We start from the raw sequence: 21,568 nt of genomic DNA, 5'->3' as shown, positions 1-21,568 counted from the left end.
TACACATCGATCTAACTATGTACAAACCTTTTTCACTTTTTAGTTCATTTAGTACATTGCACTTTACAAAATCAATTGAATGTGCCTTTCTCCCCTCTTTATTTCTACGTTATAGATCATCTTGAAAAAAAAAGACAATCTCGATTTATTTGCATAAATATCTTCTAATTAGTTCTCTTGGAATCATCGTAATTTATCACAAAGAAAAGAATCTATTGGAAATATGTAGAACGAGTTTCGCTTGAGAGACTGCTGCCAGACCGAGCATAAAATCACGATATTGAATATTAACACGTATGTGATAATGGTCTATAAATAGTTGGATGCATAGCTTTGAATTAACGAGCTCGAATTATAAATATAAGTAACGACTTTGATGAAAGAAAAGTAAATCTGTAGGTATGTTTAAGAAGCCACAGATGCAACTGTTTATCTAAAAAATATGTATATATTTTTTTAGGATAAAGCAGGCATGGGAAGAGCTTACGGAAATATAGGCAATGCATACTCCGCCGCGGGGTTTTACGAGCAAGCCATCAAGTACCACAAACAGGAACTGACGATATCCAAAGAAGTACACGACAGGAGTTCTGAAGCTTCGACGCATGGGAACTTGGCAGTAGCGTACCAGGCCTTAGGAGCCCATGATATGGCACTGTTTCATTATAGAGCTCATTTAGGTAAGATGACATGATCACAAACAACCGATTTAGTTATGTGTCATACTTAGGAAAGAAGTCCAATTTGATATTTGAGTTTTATGGTGAAATTAAAAGGTTATTTATTCTTTCAATTTCAGGCATAGCACGTGAGCTAAAAGACGCAGCCGGAGAAGCCTGCGCACTCCTCAATCTTGGCAATTGTCTCTCTTCACGAGGAGAGTTTGCACAAGCAGTGCCATATTATGAACAGCACCTTATGTTATCCCAGGAGTTGGGAGACGTCACTGCAGAGGCAAAAGCTTGTCATTTTCTGGGATACGCTCATTACTGCCTCGGCAATTACAGAGAGGCTGTAAGGTGAGCAATCTTCTTTTTCAAGAAAGCTATTTGAATGCAGCGCATTTTTACTTAACATAATTTTAAATGGTTTCCATTATTAATGTGTTTCAGATATTACGATCAAGATTTGTCCCTAGCCAAAGACTTGCAAGACAAGATGAATATGGGTCGAGCCTACTGCAACCTTGGGCTAGCTCATTTAGCTCTGGGTAACCTGGAGACCGCTCTTGAGTGCCAAAAGTATTTCTTAGCGATAGCACACATGACCCAGCACTTGCAGGGGAAATTCCGAGCGCTGGGCAATATTGGAGACGTGTTAATCAAAATGGGAGATGTAGAAGAAGCAGTAAAGATGTATCAAAGACAGCTTGGATTTGCGAGACAGGTACAATTATTTTTTGCCTAAAGTTCAATTTGTCAATTAATTTTATAGTACTCTTGATACTGACCCGTATATTTATTTTTATAGGCTCGTGACCGATCCTTAGAAGCAGCTGCTTGTGGTGCCCTCGGTCTAGCCAGACGACTTCAAAGAAGACTTGATGCAGCATTAGGACATCATACTCAGGTACATTAACTAGCTAACTGAAGTTTTCAAGAAATATCATATAGATACACATTGTGTACTACTGTGTTAGCTTGTGTACTACACAAGCTACAAGTACTCTAATATTAATTATGTTATAGGAACTTACCCTTCGTCAAGAAGCAGGAGATGCGGCTGGAGAAGCGAGAGCTCATTCTCACCTCGGAGCTGTTCATATGGCTTTAGGACATTACTCTCATGCCGCCAGATGCTACAGGGTGAGAAATAAATATAATCGAGTTCCCAATTTTATCTTAAATGATTATCACCAATTGTCTACCTCTTTAATGCAAGCCTTGCATTAAATTTAAATCATTTAAAACCCTGCATTGCAACGGTTTTAAATCTTTTTCGCCAATAACTGAATTTGATTTTTTATTTATTTATTTTAAGGAACAACTGGAAAGAGCACAAGAACTACAAGACTGCGCTTTGGAAGCCCAAGCGTACGGCAACTTGGGTATTGCCAAACTAAATATGGGACATTATGAAGACGCCATTGGATATTTAGAACAGGTACGTTAAGAGTTGTACATGTATCTAATAGCTGAAGCAATGAACGTAAAAACTAGAATTTTGGACTATCTGCGATATAATTTCGTTTTTTTTTTACAAAGGGCGTCCTAAATCTTTATATGAATTTAATTTTTATTTCTTCCTCCACAGCAACTAGCAATCCTAGAACGAGTTAACACTCCAACGTGTCAGCTAGACAAGGCACGAGCCCTGGGTTCACTCGGCGACTGTTACGATGCACTGGGAGATCCTGATGAAGCTGCCAAGTATCATGAACAGCATTTGGCAGCTGCCCTCAAACTGGACAATAAGAGAGAGCAGGAACGAGCGTACCGAGGATTAGGACTTAGCCACAAGTATGTAAAATCTGAGGATTATTTATTTATAACCTTTTTGAACAACTGAGCAGGTTAAACTCGTTCAATGTTTTAATGGTTCATTCTCTTGCAATCAATGGCCAAAAAGGCATAGAAGGTGTATGCCTATGTCATTACACAAGTAAAAAACCTCTCGATTTTGTCTTGCGTACATGCTCTAATTTTCTCCTCTCTAAAAAAAACTTTGTTCCTCACTCCAGGTCAGTAGGCAGCCTACAGCAAGCACTTGTCTGCCTAGAGAAACGTCTGGTGGTGTCACACGAACTGGGCGCCCCAGAAGCAAAGGCACAGGCCTACGGAGAACTCGGAGCTTTGCACATAGCGCTCAATAATCTGGAACAGGCCGTTCTGTGTCTGGATCATCAGAAGAATATTGCTAAGTAAGTAAAACTTCTTGAATTTCTGCGATATTTTTGTGATTTTTCATTGAACAGCATTCTGAAATATGGTTATTATATTTTATTTAGATATTATTCCATTTTATGGATCGTATTTAGATTAGATTTTGTTTTGACAAAAATGAGTTGACCTTTGCTATTTTTGTTTCCAGTTTCAAACCCGCTTTTTGCCAATTAGCAGGACATATTTTCCAAAAATGATCTTGCCCTAATAGAGGCCATAAAAGATGAACCTGAAATTATATTTTAATCGATTTATTTTTCCTCCAGGGAGTTAAACAACCAGATAATGGAAGCTGAAGCATGCCACGCGCTAGGAGTGGCGCAGCACGCGTTGGGCGAGCACGCGGCCGCTGTGAGACACCACCGCGCGGAACTCGAACTCGCGCACCGACTTGGTCTGACGCATCTGCAGGTATCTTCTGCAACGATATACATAATATATAAACATATACATGCACACAATCTTGTATCCTTGCCTCGTCCATACCAGGTTCATCAATCTAATCACATCCATCTCTCCATGAACCTTTCTCCCGTAAAAGTCAAGTCAATTTTAGGTAAAGTTTTTAATGCCTAACAAGATAAAAGGACATTGCTGGGGCCGTATTCCTCATTTTTTTCTTTAACTTTGGTTTTTAAACTTCCGTAATCAAATGATACTTATCATAAAAAAGGAATTGTTCCTAATCCAGCTTGTTTTATTACAGGCCCGTGCTTGCGGTGGATTGGGAGCTGCGCACGCGTCTATGGGTGCGCACGCTGAAGCAGCCCGGTGGCATGAGTCACGACTACGACACGCAACTGCTGCAGGTAAGACATAAATTCCTTAATAATATTCTACTAATGACTCAAGGGACCAATTTCGCGCACCAAAATTCAAAATAGCCTTCATTGATAAATTGTCTATCTCTGAGGGATTACTGTCTGCTGAGATAAGCGAGTTTAAGCACACAAAAAATTCTTCGGCTTCACAATATAAAGAAAAGCTTTTCTAAAATATAGATAGGTCATCCTAAATCTGTCACTAACTAGAACGTTCTATTTGGACAAAAACGTCAATATTAATGTAAAAATGATGGTTATTGTTTCAGGTGATACCCGAGGTCGTGCACAAGCGCTTGCAGACTTAGGACGAGCTCACCTGGCGATGGGTGCGTGTGGCAGTGCCGTGTCATACCTACGACAGGCTCTGGCAGCCACTGAAGGACTTGCTGATGCTGATGAGGAGGTAAGAAGTCATCCAACCAAATTATTTAAGATAATAAAATGGCCACAATTTTAATGTAGAAGTACAAATAGTCCCCAGGCCGGCGAACAATATTTTTTTTGATACATATACATTTAAGACTTTGTGAGTGCCTTCCTTACGATGAGTCCGACAAACTTTTCGAATGCGCAAATTTTGGTGCCGCTGCGTTTTTTAATGCTTGACTCCTGAAATTGTCGATATGACGTCACTATGGCTCTTCGTACATACACGTTTCATCTTTTGAGATTCGTTTAATAAAGTTAACAAGAGAATGGTGGTCAACTTGTCCGATAAAGATCGTGCTGCGTTTGGAGTGTCCACCATCCTGAAAATGACGGTATGACGTCACTATGACTCTTCGTACATACCTGTTTCATTTTTTGAGATTCGTTTAACAAAGTTAACTAGAAAATGGTGGTCAACTTGTCCGATAAAGATCGTGCTGCGTTTGGAGTGTCCACCATCCTGAAAATGTCGGTATGACGTCACTACGACTCTTCGTACATACCTGTTTCATTTTTTGAGATTTGTTTAATAAAGTTAACTAGAAAATTGTGGTAAGCTTGTCCGACAAAGATCATGCTGCATATGGAGTGTCCACCGTCCGGAAAATATAGATATATTTTAAAATTTGGTATAAAGTACTGACAATTGGTGTGAAGTATGTTAATAGTAAATGTTGCATTTAGAAAGAAATGGTCGTTTTGAATGATATATGTATCATTACTACAGGAGGGATTTATTAACTTGAAAACACCTATCGATAAAATTATCTTATATAAGCTCTAGCTTCTGAAATACTAACAATTCGCCGAAGTTTTTTTAATATGAAATGTTGCATTTAAAAACGTATTTTGAATGATGTATAACTCATTACTAGAGATGGGATTTATTTAATTGAAAACATCTATCAATAATTATAATTTTAAATAAGCTCTAGCTTCTAAACTACTAACAATTTGTCGGAAGTATGTTAACACGAAATGTTTCATTTGGAAAGGTTTTTCAAATAATATATAATTTGTTACTAAAGAAATAATGGATTAGCTTGACAGAACCTACCGATAATATATTCTTAGAAAAGCTCTAGCTTTTAAAGTACTAACAATTTGTCGGAGTTATGCTTATACAACCTTGCGCTTAAAAAGATCTTTTGATTGAAATATGGCTCATAACTTCAAGTGAGATGTTATTCCTTAACACAATGTAAAGTATCAATAATATGCCTTAGGTCAGTTATGTCTTCCAAAATACTAAGAATCGGTAAGTGGTATGTTAAGACGGAATATAGCGCTTAAAAAGATCTTTCGATTGACATATGGTTCATACCTAGAGGTGGGACATTGTTCCCTAACATAGTAAAACCTATCGATAATACGCCTTATTTGGGCTATATCTTCTAAAATACTAAGAATTGATAAGTGGTATGTTGAGACAAAATGTTGCACTTAAAAAGACCTTTTGATTGATATATAGTCCATTAATAGATGTGGGATATTATTCCTTAACATAATATAAACTATCAACAATACGTCTTAGTCAGGCTACTTTTTCTAAAATAGTAATTAAAATTGGTAAGTAGTATGCCAATTTAATATACTTAAATAATGCACGTGAATATTTAAGTCAGAAATTGGCAAAAAGAATAAACTTCTTCCAATTATAATATTTTTTTCTCATTTTCTTGTCGAACTGACTATTTGCCTCACTACATTTGTCGGACAAGTCGATATTTGCAATAAGAATAGTATTATCTATCATTGTTGTATTTGACCGACATGTATGTATGGGGAGACACAGTGACGTCATATCGACATGTTTCGGATGGTGGACACTCCAAACGCAGCATGATCTTTATCGGACAAGTTGACCACAATTTTCTAGTTAACTTTATTAAACAAACCTCAAAAAATGAAACAGGTATGTACGAAGAGTCGTAGTGACGTCATACCGACATTTTCAGGATGGTGGACACTCCAAACGCAGCACGATCTTTATCGGACAAGTTGACCACCATTCTCTAGTTAACTTTATTAAACGAATCTCAAAAAATGAAACGTGTATGTACGAAGAGCCATAGTGACGTCATATCGACAATTTCAGGAGTCAAGCATTAAAAAACGCAGCGGCACCAAAATTTGCGCATTCGAAAAGTTTGTCGGACTCATCGTAAGGAAGACACTCACAAAGTCTTAAATGTATATGTATCAAAAAAAAATTTGTTCGCCGGCCTGGGGACTAAAACCTAAAAGTTGGGTACAAAATGTTAAGGCTGGTGGCTTAAGGTAAGAATACCCTTAGTACAAATTCAGCCAATAGTGCTGGTAAAAAAAACGATCGACATTCGACGTGAGTTCATCGATTAAAATAAGTTCGTTAATATCAACCATTTGCACAAAACTATATTAATATTCAAATAATCTCCCATTTTTCTAGGCTCGCGTCCGCCACCGCCTCGGCTTCGCGCTCTGGGCATCAGGAGAACTAGAAGAGGCGAAGGAACAGCTTCAAGCTGCCCTCACGCTACTGGAGTCGGGTAGTGACAAACACAGAGACAGGAAGATCGCTGCATTGTACACCTCCACGCAACATGCTCTACAGAGAGTACTCGTTGGTAAGTGAAACAACAAGCAAGTTTTAGAACAGAACATACAAAATCAAATCAAGTGACTGGTGACAAAATTATCGGTTCTTCGACATTTAGGGCAAATAGGTAATGCCACTCAATGTTTTATGCTGCAGTGCTTCTCAAATATCATTATATCACTATCACTCTTATATAAATTGCTACGTCAGAAAGACTTTTAAATAAGAAATAAAGTTAAGTAATGTTTCAATATAACAGGGTTAGACTCAGGTAACATAAGCGGGCTGTTTACCCAACTGCCCTGTAGTTTTTGTTTGAAAAAATAACTGATCTATCTACTTGTTTTTGCAGAACTGGGTCGTCACCCTGAAGCATTGGTAGTCGCCGAGAGAGGACGTTGCCGATCTTTAGACGCGGTCACAGAAAAACCAGCCGGTACATTAAACCAAGCCAATCTTGAACTTCATGCACAACAGAGGTAATATTAGATCCCAAATATACCGAAATTTTAGTTAAAATTACTATTAACTTGATCATGATACTAATATTTTATTTACCTCATACAGGAACGCAGAAGAATCTGGCAAAGAACGGTCAGAACCATGGAGTCCGTCCAGTGTGGAACAAATTCTCGAAGTTGTGAACAAACAGAAGGCTCCCGTATTGTACTACAGTCTTGCTGCTGGCAGGCTTTATGCATGGTTGTTGCAACCTCACAAAGGTAGGTCTTAATAAGCTAATCAAGCACTTCAATTTCTTCGTAAGTCGCCATGTAAAAATAATGTAGGTAACTATAATATTCGTTTCTCCCAAAGGTATTCTAAGATTCCACCAAGTATCACTCCTGGAAGAAGCAGAAGATAGTGACAACAGCTTGCCAGATATCAGTCCTGATGATCTTCAACCGAGCAATGGTAAGATGACTACTTCATTACAAGTTCATGCAAAGAAAAGTTTAGAAGGTCTAATTATAAAAGTATTTGTTCTGCAGTAAGTGGTCTTGGAAAATTGGAACATTGTATTGGTGAATGGTCCAATTGGTTGAAAGCGAATGCCGAGCGAAGAGTTGACGAAGATCAGTGGGATCCTGATGATAGACCCAATACAGGATTGGCACGGATGGTGAGACATTTTCATTGGTCTATTTAGTTTGATTGAATGTGTCCTTATAAAGAGGTTTTATCTCACGAAACCATTTAAGCCATAATTATAATGATTGTGTATGTATGTGTAAATATAAATTTCCATTGTATGAGCATGAGCACATAAGCATGGCTGAATATTTAATGTTGAATGTTCGTATGTTAACATTTTAACATGTAATATTATTTGGAATGGAATATTATTTGCTATTTTGCAGGTGACCCGCAATCATCTTTTGAACTCGTCCAACTATTCTTTGAGCTCTCTGTTCAGTGTTGGCTCAGTGGGAGGATCTGTCGCTGGATCCGTGGCCAGTCTACAGGGATCTACTAGGTTTGTACCTGAATCATTATTCCTCATTTCTAGTTTATTCAATCAGGACTAATTATTTTGCCTTTTTCCAAATCTGTCTTAAAAGATCTTCTATTTTGTTATCTATGTCGGTGATTTGTTTTACATCCAATCTCATATATTTTTTATTCTTTTCCGTTTATAGATCTAGTGTCCACGTCCCACGTAAGAAACAGCCATCATGGCAGGGTCCACCTTGTCTCAGCGCTCTATATCAGATGCTGCTAGCTCCCTTCGAGGATCTGCTGCCTGCCTCGTGCAATAACAATCATGGTAAGGATATGTTGAATTCTTCTTTGTTTTGGAAGCCCAAGCATAGTGCTATTAGGCTTCGAGAGGCGTAGTAGACCAACTTATTAGTAAGTTATATTAACATAAATAAAAAAAGTATTTTCAGTCTAGCAATATGACCAATTAAAAAAAATAGAGCGTTAGGCTTTTTAGTTCAAACATTTCCCTGTTTGATACATGATGTCACATGATTTGGTGGTAGAGCTGTGACAACTCTTTCTCCAAACCCGTAGCTTTACTTGAACTCACTTTAAGCGTTTTCCATTCTCATATCCCTCTTTCTCCCACAGCGTCCCACGGTCGTCGCGGCTGCGGCGGTCGCAGAGAACTCATCGTAGTCGTAGAAGGTGCACTCTACGCGTGCCCATGGGGAGCGCTGCGTAGCGCTACGCCGGCCGGCCCCGCTACGCTCGTAGCAGGGGACGGGGAGCCGCTATGTGAGCGCTATGCTTTGTTGGCGGCGCCTGCACTACGCCCGCTCAGGCATCATCGCCATATGAGGGCCAGGCCGCATCATGATCATGGTAAGTTTTATACGTTCATTTAGATTCGTAACACAGTTTCTAATACATCTTTCCGATGCAGTCTTTATAATTGCGTGTAACTTAAATGAAAACGATTAGTAAACATAAAGCGATATATTTTCTAACTGAACACAAAAACTCCGGGCTATCACAACCGTCTGAATAAATGCACCAACAAATTAATAATTGAACCAGATAAATAATTTATTATCATGCTAACACACCGACTAAACAGTCGGCCGACAGGTTTCTTTTTTTTTTGGTAAAATCGTGAATTCAATCAAGTTTTTAGTCGGACTAATATCGACCAAATACCTGATCTTTGATATGTGCATGCATACTGGTAGTCATATTCATACTGATTTATGAGCAACCAAACAAACTATCGGCGGGCTAAAAGTTTGTAGTGTGCAAATAGTAGGTTTGTAGTGGATACTTAAATAGGAAAGCCCTATCTTCCACAACCCCAACATAAATAAAATCAATCCTTTGTATCCCAGGAGCATCAGCCAGTAACGCGAACAACGCAGAAGCAGGCATGCGCTGCCTCGTGGTGGGGGCACCCCGCGTCGGCGGCTCGCGCTGGGCCGCCGCGCACGCGCAGCTCAAGGAGGCCGAGCTAGTCGCTGACATGCTGCGGGTTACGCCGCTTACTGATTATCAGGTAATTCATCATATACCCCAACTATATGGGGCCACTTCCAGGCTAATAAGACAGTAAAGAGACTTCTTACCTGAGAAACTCGATCGTTTAGAATGATTGTCAGACTTTCTGGCTTTTTTTGACGTGCCTTCTGAAATACGTGCAGAATTTTTCATGACAAGATGGTTGACGATGGTCTTCGATCCAAATAACTGAGGCTCAAAATTTTTAATAATGGCATGCAACGCACTGCTATCTTGTAAATTATATAAAGTAAAAGACTACATATTTGAAAAATATGCTCCTTCTTGGCATAACTTTATTTATGACATGTTTTGTTCCCAGGCATCAAAAGAAGCAGTACTATCGCAGCTGACACAAGCCGAATGTATACACTTCGCCACACACATCTGCTGGAAGACACCCGCTATCGTTCTTAGTCCTGGGGAGGTGGTAAGTTTCCAAACAAGCGCTCCAGCAACACACATGTCTAGTATCATATACTTTTGTAACCCACCAGGGCCAAAGCCTGCCGGTGCTGCGGGATTGTTCTAAAGAGATACCGCGGCTCTGGTACATACAGAGACTTCCTCACGCTGCTAACCCAAAGCTGTGTCATGGGGACGATTTCCCATAAAAGACGGGCCTAGTGTTTATGTACCTTGCTTGTGGAACACTATGCAACAAACTGTATACTGATATTCTATTCTATATGCATGGTCCTCTAGACAGATATTAAATTGATGATTGTTTTCAGGTTGATTCTCAAGCAAAACGATTATTGAACACAAGTGTTGGTGGCGGAGCTGCCGATACCTCCACGGAAAATGAAGAAGAAAGTAAGTAAATCACAGAAAATATTTACAATGAACACCCTACTAGAATGACATCTAAATATAACGTATTTTTCGCAGATTCCGAGCTGCCGCCAAGTAATGAAGAGCTGCCACCAGCGTCAGAGTTTATGCTCACTGCATCAGAAATCATGAATCTGAAGATCACTGCTAGATTGGTAAGAATCACATATCTCTTTAGGACAAATATTCTTTACACCCGTATTTTCAACATATTTTTTTTTACCAGGTGGTGATATCCTGCGCCCCATCAAGCGCTGCTCTCCAAGGTTCAACAGCCGAGGAGAGTGAAGACGTGAGCCTAGCCGGAGAAGGCGTCTCCCGCCTGTGCCGGGCACTCCTAGCGGCTGGAGCCCATGCTATACTGCTGACCTTATGGCCCGCACCTCAGGATACTGCTACCAAGATTCTGTATAGAGCACTGTATTCGGCGTTGCTTCAAGGCAGCCGAGTGGCCAAGTGAGTGTGCTTCGTTTTTGTTATCATTTTTGACATAGTCGTCATCGTTAAATCATATCCGACCAAATTGTTTGGACATCGGCCTTTTTAATGACACCCTGCCTAGTTCGATCTTCAACGTTCTTTCCCTAATAGCCGTGTGGTAGTTTTTGTTAACATATTGAGTAAAAATTTTAGCTGACGCATCAATTAGCCGTCATCATTTTCCAATCTGCAAAAAATTCCATGGTCATTGTAAAGTTGTCATGTTATATGAGGTTAAAAACGCGCACTATTCTGTTAAAAGCATTTGATGCAATGTTTTAAATCTCTTCCTTCCTTTTGATAAGTGAATCTTTCACCCAGTTCTCTATAACCAATATTTACATTCCTAGGGCACTGGGCGATGCGATGCAAACAGTGCGCCACACGAAGCACTTCGCGCACCCGGCACACTGGTCAGGCCTTGTTCTCGTGGGGGCTAATGTCCGACTCAGCAACAAGGTCGCGCTAATGGGACAAGCGCTGTGTGAGCTACTCGCAGCTCCAGATAAGTGCAGGTAAGCCAACATCAAACAATTGTAAGTGCATATTGATACTCTCATAATTAATTTAACAATCTGATGAAAATATCTTGCTTGAGCTTGCGGTGCGATTTCTGCTTTGAACTCTTTTTCCTGCTATTTTCCTCTCTAAGTGTATTAGAGAGGCGTATTATGTGTGTGGTATTTACTCTGTCTATTTATAGTTACATCTCCAGTAAGCTATTTACTTCACCTTATTTACTTACATAAACTACGTCATTCATCTGCAGAGACGCACTCCGAGTGTGTTTGCACCTCGTTGAGAAGTCGCTACAGAGAATAGTGAGGGGACAGAAGAATGCAATGTACACCACTCAGAAGAGTATTGAGAACAAAGCTGGCAGCATCAGTGGCTGGAGAGAACTGCTTATGAGCGTTGGTTTCAGGTAAGACCCAAATATTCCAAAAAAGAACACCTTGATTTGGCCCAAGAAAATGTAAATGGCTTAAAATCCCGTCTCTCCCCTACAAGTTAATATATTTTTTATGTTATTTATCAGGTTTGAACCAGCAGCAAATGGAATTCCGTCGAGTGTATTCTTCCCTCAAAGTGATCCTGAAGAGAGGCTGACCCAATGCTCAGCCAGTTTGCAAGCACTTCTTGGTATGTTTCAAATACATTAATATATTCACAGTGCTGTCTATTTAAGTTCTATCTTCTAAGAAGTGTGTTTCTTCACAGGCTTAACGTCGACTACATTACAAGCGTTGTCGAAGTTGATATCAAACGGTGATGTGGCTGATGACATCATTGGTGTGATCCGCTCCGTCATCTCGCAGTTCTCCGTCAAGAACTCTGATACGGACACCATTGAAGTTGCTGTTAACGTCAGGTTAGAACTCTGTCTCCTTATTCTTGAGAATTATGTTTAATCATCCTAATGGATATTATAGACTTGACTCTTTCGTAAACTTTTCTCTATTTATGATATCTGTTGTACATTTTCGTTTTTCTATATCACGACCTACACCCTCACAAACATAAACCCTCATGTATCCAATCTGTAAGGAGGAGGCCTTCGTAGTGTTAGAATAACAAATGGCTGTGTGTTTCCCCAGGTTGTGGCGAGTGAATGGCTGCCACGAACTCTTGGCATCCCTCGGCTTTGACTTGGCTGAGGTGGGCCAAGATGAAGTCACTCTACGCACCGGCAAAGCGGCCAACAGGAGACACATACAATTCGTGCTGCAAGCACTTCTCGCGTTGTTCGGTAAGGAAAACTAGATTCTACAAGATTAGGTTACCTTTTCTTTAGTGAATCGGAATAGACCTAACATGTTGTGTTAGGTCAAATGTTTAAAATATAAGTAAACAAAGAAGAATATCGTAGTCTTAAAATAAGTGAGCACAATACTGATAACTTTTCTTTTATAGACACACAAGAAGCCCCACGAAGCCTCAGTTTGGAATCGAGCTCGAGTGTCGAATCTCTGGCGTCAATTGATGATGGCGACCTAGAACCGCACTCCGATGGAGAACCGCCTCCGAGACAACATCGACGTAAGTACACAAACAAAACCTTTTGAAATGTCCTTTCAAAGTTAAAGCTACAAAGCAATATAATATTTATGATTTATTTTTGTTCACAGAGGAAAGCGTATCATCGGTACCACCGCCTCCATTACCGCTAGGGTCCTGTGGAGGCGCATTCACTATGTATGTAAGAGGATCTACGGCCTCTACAGAAGTAGGTCGCGGTGAACCAGATGGCCGCACGGCCCCGCCCCCTGCCCCGCCTCCACCGCGGTATAGAGGCGAGAGTGATGCTGCCTTCACCCCCTCTCCACCCGCTGCACCCCCTGCACCAACCTCAGCTCCTCCAAGAGATGTGTCCCTAGCACTAGCACACCAAACCAAGATACGAACCCTCTACACAAGAAGACCACCCAGTGACGACTCAGACTGGGAGAGCTCAGGACACGATACAGTACTAAGAAGACGACCAGAACACTCCCATGCGAGGTATCTCGATGCGTTCTATGACCTCGCCTCAGCTCAACCAAGGAGGTCTGAAGAAGAAAAGACTGAGCAACAGTTGGCTCAGCCTTCAACATCAAAACGTGCCCCAAGGCCGAAGATGGGAACGAGTAGCCGCGACTCCATGGCCCAAGTCAGACATATGAGTGGAGAACTGACTCCCACTATTTCTGAAGTATACCATGAGAGAAATATTGGCTTAGGTCTAGCGCCACCGTTAGCAGAGTTGCTGCTAGCTGAAGAATCTAAGACCGAAATGCGAGCAGCGAGTTCAAGTGAGAACTTGCTTCTTCAAAACTTGGAAAAATTAGGACTTTTAGGCGATGCCAGTGAGAATGAAGAGCGCTGGTGTGGCACCAACTCTTCGCGTCCATGGCTGTCTGCACCGCCTCTTGAAACAGACGTTCAAGGCTCGGACTTGACTACGGCAGAAATTATCGAAAGACAGACGAAATTCAAGAAAGACACTGAGCCAAAGCGAAAGGAAGAGAATGCTTACGAGCTCAAACCGAAGGAAGAGACTCCCGGACCAAGTGGTATCGAAAAGCGATCCGTGTCACCTTTCTCTGAGATGTCACGAAGAGATGAAGGTGACGGGAGAAGTATAGCAGACTCACACTCGTCGTACAAGGCGTTAGTGTTGAGTCCCCGGGCTCCCTACCTGCCCGAGGAGGGGGAGCCCTCTATCCCCACCCCTTCAGAGGGGGGCAAGACGCACCCCCGCCCGCGCCGCCCGCCCGTCCCCCGCACCCGGCCCACGTACACCACGCTAGACTTTCCACCGAATAAATGATTAAGACTTGTACATTTATACAATTTAGGATATTTTTGAATGTGTTAATTTATTTGTATTGTGAGCTTGCAAGGCTATAATGTGACTAAATATATTGCTTTAATATAACGTGAACTGTCTATATTCTTTATTTCACACATATCGCTATTTATAAATATTTAGTTATTTATTTCTTGTAATTTTAATAACTCAAGTTAACTATGAAAATTGTAAATCTCTTAGCTTAGTTAGATAGTCTGCTATAAGTTCTTTGACTCGACAATTACTTGCCATTGCTTAAATATTTTAGATGTAAGTATTTTGTAAAAAGTGAACATAAAATAAATACAGTCACAAAATTAAACCCTGACATTTCTTTCACCAAGTATACACCCAATTTTATTAAGGTCGCTGTAGGGGACCATTTATCATTATCCTTATGAGTAAATACCCAAGCAAATACGTTAGGTACATTTCGTAAACATTACTCTACATTACCTAGTACCTACATCTACATAATATGTGTCTACATAGCACACTCATAATTGTGCAGTTACTTACCAGAGACAAAGTGCTCAAAAATCCTAGTGACTCAAACACACACTAGGTACAAGCTAATCCTTTTAGGAGCAGCAATTTGAATCAATAAGCCAATAAATAGGCGTATAAACCAAACAACAATAAGCCCACACCCACGAAGTGCAGGGTGCAGTACAACTAATTTATGTGCCGTATAAACTTAGTACTTGTAAACAGTTACTATTTAGATATTAGCCTGATAGCCAGCCTGATAATAATTAACACGAGCCGGTAACTGAAATTGTCTCACTATGCAAATGTGGGTACATACATAAACACAATGTCTTAATGACGGAATGCCGCTGTGTCCTAACACCACATTCATTGGCTAGCCACTTCGTTCTTATGGACGTTAATCGTTACGTACTTTAGCCTTTTGTGAATTAATGTAGTGTTTTATGGAAAGAGTATATCTTTATTTAAGGTCAGTTGAATGAATTTTGGATTATTTGCCAGTTGAAAATGCAAGGCCGCTTAAAGGGGCAAAGCCACATTACAGCATGTTTAATTTTAAGCAATCGACAGATTAAAACAAAAAGTATAAATATTGGATGCGTTGCCACGCCTTGTAGTCAGCCTCAGTACATACCACAATTGACATTTAAACTATACTACATAGAAGGTGTAAAATAATCCGCAATATCCATAAATACCTTAAAATCTTAGTTCTTGAGTGTACAAAAGTTCTAGTCCGAAAACTCTAGTCTAAAATTGGGACTTTCTAACAGGTATCCAAGTTAAACCTCGCCCTACGAATTGGAGCGATGGCGCTTGCAATAAAACTCTAGAACAAATTGACAATAATGTATTTTTATAGCCTAGAATTGTATTTATCGTGCTAAAGCTATTACTGAACAGCTGTTTAAGACTCAGTTAATACTTATTAATCAATCAAAAATAAACAAAGCTGACTTTGTCCATTTCGGTCAATGAGCAAACACAATTCGATATTAATAATCGAGACACGCATTTCGGTTCATTTTATGTTTGTATCAAAGTCAGACAGTCGATATTGTAAATATAATAACTTTATATTTACTCGGTAAGAATTACGGTACGTTGTTAATTATAAGTACCCTCTACGCAAATAGAGGGGTGTTATGAGTTTGACCGTTGTGTCTACCTGTGGTAGTCTGTGGCACTGTAGCTCTTAAATGGCAAAACCAATTTGGATACCTACATGGCGTAGTTTTCCATTTGAAACATTTTTCGATGGATAATCACAATGTGTACTATCCCCTACTGAATACGTGACAATAAGGTAGCTCAATCTTAACTTTCCACTTGGTATAACGAGTCCAGTAATTAGAGCTGATCTCAGTGACCATAAAGAACGCTTTAAGAATTCCGTTCAGCAATTGCGTTACAATTAACCATTAAGATATCCTTAGGAACTAGTTATTTGTGAGTGTAACTACCGGAACCGGGAAATAAGAGCAAAAGTGCCAACCGCACGCAAATGGAGAAACGAACTCGAAAAAATCCAAGTTACGCTTTCGACCTTGACACGGCCGTGAGTTGGGCAAGCGCATTTTATTGTGGTTACGTACGGGCTTCTTTTTAGGGTTCCGTACACAAAGAGTAAAACGGGACCCTATTGTTTTCGCTCCTCTGTCCGTCCGTCCGTCCGTCCGTCCGTCACCAGGCTATATCTCATGAACCGTGATAGTTAGAGAGCTGAAATTTTCACAGATGATGTATTTCTGTTGATATTTCTGTTTTCTGAAAACTAAAATAAAATTAATATTTCGGGGGGCTCCCATACAACAAACGTGATTTTTTTGCTCATTTTTGCTCGATATCCTTATATATATATATAGAATATTAGTTTGGATGGTACGGAACCCTACGTGCTCGAGTCCGACTCGGACTTGGCCGGTTTTTTTGTGCCAGTCGTAATATTTTGATACAGTTCTATATAGCTACATGTAGGTACCTAACTAGATAGCATGTGTCCGGGTACGATAGAACGAACAATTAAGGCGATGCTGATTTACTTTTAATTGTTAGATTGGATAACGGTTACAATTATTGTAACATGATTATTTATAAAGAATTAAGTTATGCAAACAATAGCCTAGTTATGTGCGTCTACTAATTATCTACTGAAAGCTAAAATGGCGTGAGTCTTCATTAGTCTACTTCACAGAGCCTTCAAACATTAAGTATGTAGTTACTATTTTTTTTGTTGTCTCGGTTTTTTCCCAATTTTGCTGAATTTCTAATACACTCTCGCTTCAATCAAATATTATCTTATTTACTTCCATATCGTCCTCAACATCACAATAAAATATTCTTCGTTCACTACAATAATATTTGGATGGCAAATAAACTTAAGATTTTTATCCGTGTGTCCTTAACAGGTGTCCAATTAAGTTGGCGAGCGCCCACCTGGGCCGGCGCGGGCGCACAATGCTATCGACTGTTTCATTGACCGAATCAATGCACATTCGATAATCAAATAAACCACTTGTAGGTAAACTAGATGTTGCCTGCGGCGTCATCCGAATTCTGCAGGATATAAACTGATATGATACAATCTTAATTCTTTCCGACTTCCCTCTTCAGGATCACATCTATTTGCCTAACAAATATTTCAAATGGTTTAGCCATTATCGATTCTTCATATGTAACCTATCACCTTATTTTACTTTCTAGTAGTCCTTCTGTTAAAATGTTTCATGTCTCTACCTTTTTCGTAACTATGGCGCCGTCGGTTTCCAGTCTAAACGGATGCAGCTGAGTACCAGTGTTTTACAAGGAGCGACTGCCGGTCTGACCTCCTCAGTTACCCGAGCCACCCAATACCCCTTGGTAAGACTGATTTCATGTCTCTACCTATGGGTCTCTTGTCTAAACTACAGTTTTCGGGATAGATGTACGTGAACAGACAGACATACTTTCTTTCGATTTTATACTCATATTTATTAGTTCGAATATTTCTTTCGGCATTGCCAAGCCGATAGTCATGATCAGAACGAACTAATGCACTCCCAAATAGGATTAGTGGCACTAAATCTATGGTATTATCGATGTATTTGTATTTGTGAATGGCATGAGCCGCTGCTTAATAGACCACAATGGAGTATGTATGAGGATTATGCTAAATAAAATTGTTGGTGATGTGCTATCTTATATCTAAGTATGTATGTGTCATGTATTTCAATAAGTCAGAGGGTCTGGTGAGTTGCTATATCTAGGATTTGTGATTCGTTATGCTGGTAGTTAAACTGGGAAAATATGGAAAAAATGCATAATTAAGTTTTATCCTTTTCAATTAGGCAATTAGAAAAATAAGGCATATGTACAATATAGCATAACATGATACGTCGAATTACTCTGCCACATTACTGTCGCAATCTCAATTAGTTGTTTAGAATAAAATAGAAATAATAAAGTTTACTTTGCAAATTAATGCAAAACAGGCTTATTTAAACGCAGACACATGAAAAAAATATTTCAAAATTCGACCGGAAGTGACAGTGGCGTCAATTATTACAGTAAAATAATAAAAATAAATTCACGTGTGTAGTGTGAAACTAAATAATTAGCATATAATATGAAGTAAGCCGGCCCACTTTCCGCCAGTGTGCAACGCGGCTAACTTCCAAATAGTTACATTCGACACGATTATTGTCTTTATAACCATTGTATTCAAATTGTCTCATGTATTTCCTAGTTGGGTAGCGCCTGATACTGGTTATTATTTTTATATGTTACCTTTAAGGAATATTTCTAAGAGTCTCACTTTAAGTACCGCCTCTAGGACCTCGTTTACTATTCATAAGTTTACTGCGAATACAGACGAGTACTTAGGTCCTTTCAAATTCATTTTATTTCTAGGGATTTCCACCTCATTGTATACAAAGGTGAAAACCTCATATTATTCACCTTTAAAAGACAAGGATGACGTATTTAAAACTTTCGCACTAAGTCGACAAAGGCTCTTCAGCGAAGTAAATCAGCGCATTACTCATTCACCTTTATACTCTCGAGATCATAAACTTAGATTAAACGCGTATTTAAAGATATTAACGCGATCATTTACAAGCATCGATCGTATCTCGACGAAAATATGCGAACGACGTCGCAATGAGCCTGCGTCGGCTATATTTTCAAATAAAATTACTGCTTTATCAAAAACTTGGGTCGCAGACAGTTTATTGTCGAAATGAAACGCTAAAGTCGGTCACCCTCAGATTGCTATCTACTCTCTGAACCTGACACAGACCTTTTACATGTAGCAACAACTGACATTGTAGACTTGATACATGGCCAGTTTCTAGCATTTAGGGTAAAGGCGGGATAGATGCCGCAGTGGGATAGATGCCCCATTTTTAAAAAACCTAACTTCCCATGCTCGCGATTAAGAAACAACCGTTTAACTAGAAGCCACAAGCACCCCGCACCTAAATTAGCCACGCGCCATCGAGGGGTGAGGTCGCGTTTCGCTCGTGTGTGAATTCATCTCCGCGGCGAACTTACAGCGAGCGTAAAATTTTTAAAGGTTGCTGTTGCTGTTGTATAACTTTATAAGTAGATATTAATTCCATAAATTTTTTTATTACGTATGTATATTGTTTCATGAAGTACACATTTTGATGTAAATAGTTGCTCTATTGTATTTATTTATTTAAAAAAATATTAGGACATCTAACCCTGTCAAAAAGGATAGTTGCCCTGATTTTTTACGGTATAGGTGCCCCTAGGGGCATCTATCCCTCCATACACCACGTGTACCCTGAATGTATTATAAGTGCTTTGAATATATATTTTTTATATTTTTCATGTATAGGTATTTACACTTTTTATTGATAACGAATGAATTACAGTTCAAACAGTGAAGATGAAGACGATTCACCTAAGAACAAAGTTAAGGAATAGAAAACCAAAGGTTTGCCGGTGAAGAAGACTAAAAGAGATGGACAGGATGAGCCTAAAGATACAAATAAAAATAACTGCATAGAATGCTTTGAAAACTATGAACAAACAAAGTCTAAATCCGACTGGATTCAATGTGTAATGTGTCAGTGTTGGTTACATGAAACCTGTAGACTTTTCAGAAATTTTTGCTCGAGTTGTAGAAAACTTAAAGCACTGTCCGGTTAAATATTATGATGCTAAGTATATTGTGTTATTTTAGTTTTTAAGAAAGAATTATTTTTTATGATTTTGTATGTTGAAACTAAATAATTAATATTTTATAATAAGGGTTTAAAATATGTATAAAATACATTATTTTTGTTGAACAAATACTTTTAGAATTTTATTGTGTTAATTTTAATTAATCTGATAATGAATATAAAAAGATTTAAAAAACTGCAAAATACTTTTCATTTCAAATAAATTAAAGTAAAATACCCTTCATACTGTTTAAGTATGAAGGGCACTTTACTTTAATTTATGTCACCCTTTTATACTTAAACAGTATGAAGGGCAGCTATCCCGCACCGTAGGCGTCTATCCTCGCTAGTATTTTCAAGGTGGGGCAACTATCCATAGGGGTAGGCATCTATCCCCAAAAATCGAGGTCTACAAAAAGCTAAAATCTGCAAAACGTTTAGTATGTAGGTCCAAAAAGACAAATCACAAATAAACATAAAGGATTAAACTAGTTACATTCATAGGTGTTATTAATGTAGAACCAATATTTATTAAATTATAAGCATATTTCAAAAAGTGGGGCATCTATCCCGCCTTTACCCTATTTGTACTAAAATAGTAAAACAGAACTGCTTAGACATGTTAGGTTTGGCTCTTAAATTATCATGTTTGGCACGTTCTTTATCACCGAATTTATAAGGCATAATCCTTGAAGTTCTACACTTATGATTGAGGTAAAGTTATGGCTGCTCATGACCCTACAGTCTTGCGTGGGATGGTAATTTCAATTATTTATAGTGACTTTATCGTATACCCTACCCAGATAGAGTTAATAAGCTAGCAGTTGTGGCACGAGAAACACAAAGAACGCTCTCTAGTAAAAAGTGCTGATCAGCCAGAAATTATCTGGTGTCACACCAGAAAAAAATATCATAATACAGTGCCTCCGCTTCTGTTACACTTGTTAGAGTTGGAGTATGATAGAGACTTGCCCAAGTCAAAACTTTTGTGGTCTAACCGCATTATGAAAACTGTCGATGGGTGCACTTCAAGCTGTCAATCTTCCCCTTATACGGAAAATGATAAAATTTATGGAGTCACGCGTACGAGCGAAGCATCCGATTATTATTTATTAAACCATGAAATATCACTTATTCGGCGCAAGCGACAGTAATGCCATATTACATTGTTTTAAATTACATTTATTAAGAAAATAATTGATGATACACGATGCACCTCTTTAAATTAAAGATCGTCGGGACCTTGCCAAAGGACGGAACCCTGGGCTATTAATAAAACGTAAATAATATAATTTTGACAATAACCCTCGGAAAGTTGCCCATATGTGGATATTTATACATTGCTGACTTCATTACAATCAGAGTCAAATTAATATAAGTAAACGATTAAAAATCCAAGTATCTTTGTATTTACATTTCCTAGTCGTCATGAAATAAGTAAACGCGTAGAAAACAGAAACATGTTTTTTTACTCAACATAAATTATCGCTTTGGGGTTATTTTGATTGCCGACTAAATTTCCGGCAATATGTCTTGTAATTAAAATCTAAAATAATTAAGAACAAGACCCT

At 39.0% G+C, this 21,568-nt stretch overlaps 1 protein-coding gene across 1 annotated transcript in view; it reads left to right on the top strand.

Annotated features, from left to right (window-relative positions):
- LOC124639729 (tetratricopeptide repeat protein 28) overlaps nt 1–14,659 on the top strand; it is a 65,130-nt gene extending 50,471 nt beyond the window's left edge. Inside the window, exons 11-41 of the mRNA XM_047177189.1 lie at nt 461–680; nt 800–1,019; nt 1,113–1,386; nt 1,471–1,569; nt 1,689–1,805; nt 1,981–2,103; nt 2,254–2,459; nt 2,681–2,860; nt 3,149–3,293; nt 3,589–3,691; nt 3,973–4,109; nt 6,567–6,744; nt 7,069–7,195; nt 7,284–7,438; nt 7,533–7,631; nt 7,709–7,839; nt 8,078–8,193; nt 8,357–8,484; nt 8,793–9,026; nt 9,527–9,690; nt 10,015–10,122; nt 10,427–10,508; nt 10,584–10,681; nt 10,753–10,982; nt 11,357–11,521; nt 11,776–11,931; nt 12,046–12,149; nt 12,228–12,378; nt 12,605–12,756; nt 12,921–13,046; nt 13,136–14,659. Coding sequence (XP_047033145.1) covers nt 461–680; nt 800–1,019; nt 1,113–1,386; nt 1,471–1,569; nt 1,689–1,805; nt 1,981–2,103; nt 2,254–2,459; nt 2,681–2,860; nt 3,149–3,293; nt 3,589–3,691; nt 3,973–4,109; nt 6,567–6,744; nt 7,069–7,195; nt 7,284–7,438; nt 7,533–7,631; nt 7,709–7,839; nt 8,078–8,193; nt 8,357–8,484; nt 8,793–9,026; nt 9,527–9,690; nt 10,015–10,122; nt 10,427–10,508; nt 10,584–10,681; nt 10,753–10,982; nt 11,357–11,521; nt 11,776–11,931; nt 12,046–12,149; nt 12,228–12,378; nt 12,605–12,756; nt 12,921–13,046; nt 13,136–14,316 — 5,709 coding nt within the window. The 3' untranslated portion in view covers nt 14,317–14,659. The remainder of the gene's footprint in view (nt 1–460; nt 681–799; nt 1,020–1,112; nt 1,387–1,470; nt 1,570–1,688; nt 1,806–1,980; nt 2,104–2,253; nt 2,460–2,680; nt 2,861–3,148; nt 3,294–3,588; nt 3,692–3,972; nt 4,110–6,566; nt 6,745–7,068; nt 7,196–7,283; nt 7,439–7,532; nt 7,632–7,708; nt 7,840–8,077; nt 8,194–8,356; nt 8,485–8,792; nt 9,027–9,526; nt 9,691–10,014; nt 10,123–10,426; nt 10,509–10,583; nt 10,682–10,752; nt 10,983–11,356; nt 11,522–11,775; nt 11,932–12,045; nt 12,150–12,227; nt 12,379–12,604; nt 12,757–12,920; nt 13,047–13,135) is intronic.
- The last annotated feature ends 6,909 nt before the right edge of the window (nt 14,660–21,568 follow it).

The sequence above is a fragment of the Helicoverpa zea genome, chromosome 19, assembly GCF_022581195.2.
Source record: "Helicoverpa zea isolate HzStark_Cry1AcR chromosome 19, ilHelZeax1.1, whole genome shotgun sequence".
Taxonomy (NCBI): domain Eukaryota; kingdom Metazoa; phylum Arthropoda; class Insecta; order Lepidoptera; family Noctuidae; genus Helicoverpa; species Helicoverpa zea.
Note: the sequence above shows the minus strand (reverse complement) of the source record. Positions and strands in the feature narration are given on the sequence as shown.